Source organism: Penaeus monodon, chromosome 22 (genome assembly GCF_015228065.2).
Source record: "Penaeus monodon isolate SGIC_2016 chromosome 22, NSTDA_Pmon_1, whole genome shotgun sequence".
Lineage (NCBI taxonomy): Eukaryota > Metazoa > Arthropoda > Malacostraca > Decapoda > Penaeidae > Penaeus > Penaeus monodon.
Window position 1 is genome coordinate 21963943 of NC_051407.1, and position 792 is coordinate 21964734.

At 32.7% G+C, this 792-nt stretch overlaps 1 protein-coding gene across 1 annotated transcript in view; it reads left to right on the plus strand.

The window, feature by feature from the left end:
* LOC119587357 (intraflagellar transport protein 46 homolog) overlaps positions 1 to 792 on the plus strand; it is a gene marked incomplete at its 3' end in the record, with an annotated part of 36509 nt that overhangs the window by 20956 nt on the left and 14761 nt on the right. The window contains 1 exon segment of the mRNA XM_037936103.1: positions 142 to 311. Within this exon segment, the coding sequence (XP_037792031.1) occupies positions 142 to 311 (170 nt within the window).

Genomic DNA, 792 nt, shown 5'->3' on the forward strand with positions numbered 1-792 from the left:
AATTAGGAAGTCACACCATTATACCTTCCTTTCCTGCTTCCACATGTTCCTGATTTTATGAAAATAAACATCTTACAAAGATACCATTTACAAATGGCCATGGTTTTACATTACTTTCTGACATTGGCCTTTTTCTTGTCAGAGCATATGACCCAGCAGACTTTGAGCACTTGAATGTAAGTCCAGAAATTGAAGACCTCTTTTCATACATCACACGCTACACGCCCCAGGCCATTGAATTGGAGCATCGGCTACGGCCTTATATCCCTGATTACATTCCAGCTGTTGGGGATATTGATGCCTTCATCAAGGTATAGCATTTGTCTTGTCTTTTTTCATTGTTATTTTTTATGTATAATATTATTTCTATAAAATTGATTAGAAAAAAAAGGGTACATTATGAAACAAGTTGTTTCTTTAGAAAATTATAAGTAGGCAACCATAAAAGTTTTTGAAGGCATTTAACGAGGCAGTGAAAATTCTTTTTGATATACTGTATTTAAAGTTCATTTTTTTAAAACAAAAAAGAATTATAAAAATTATCTTTTTTTGTTTTATGTAAGAAACCCAAAAAACCATTTTATACTTTTCAGTAGCCATAAGTAAGCTGGGAAATTTGATGAAAACTGGACATTATCAGAGGATAGCCAGTCATCAGCTGAAGTCTTACCAGTTGCATATAAAGTGGCAGGCACAATAGGCTTTATTGTCAAACAGATCAGTAGTAAATGAAGTTAGACATGTTACAATGTATGTCTATCATCATTTTTGGCTTTATTAGAAAGGAAAGAA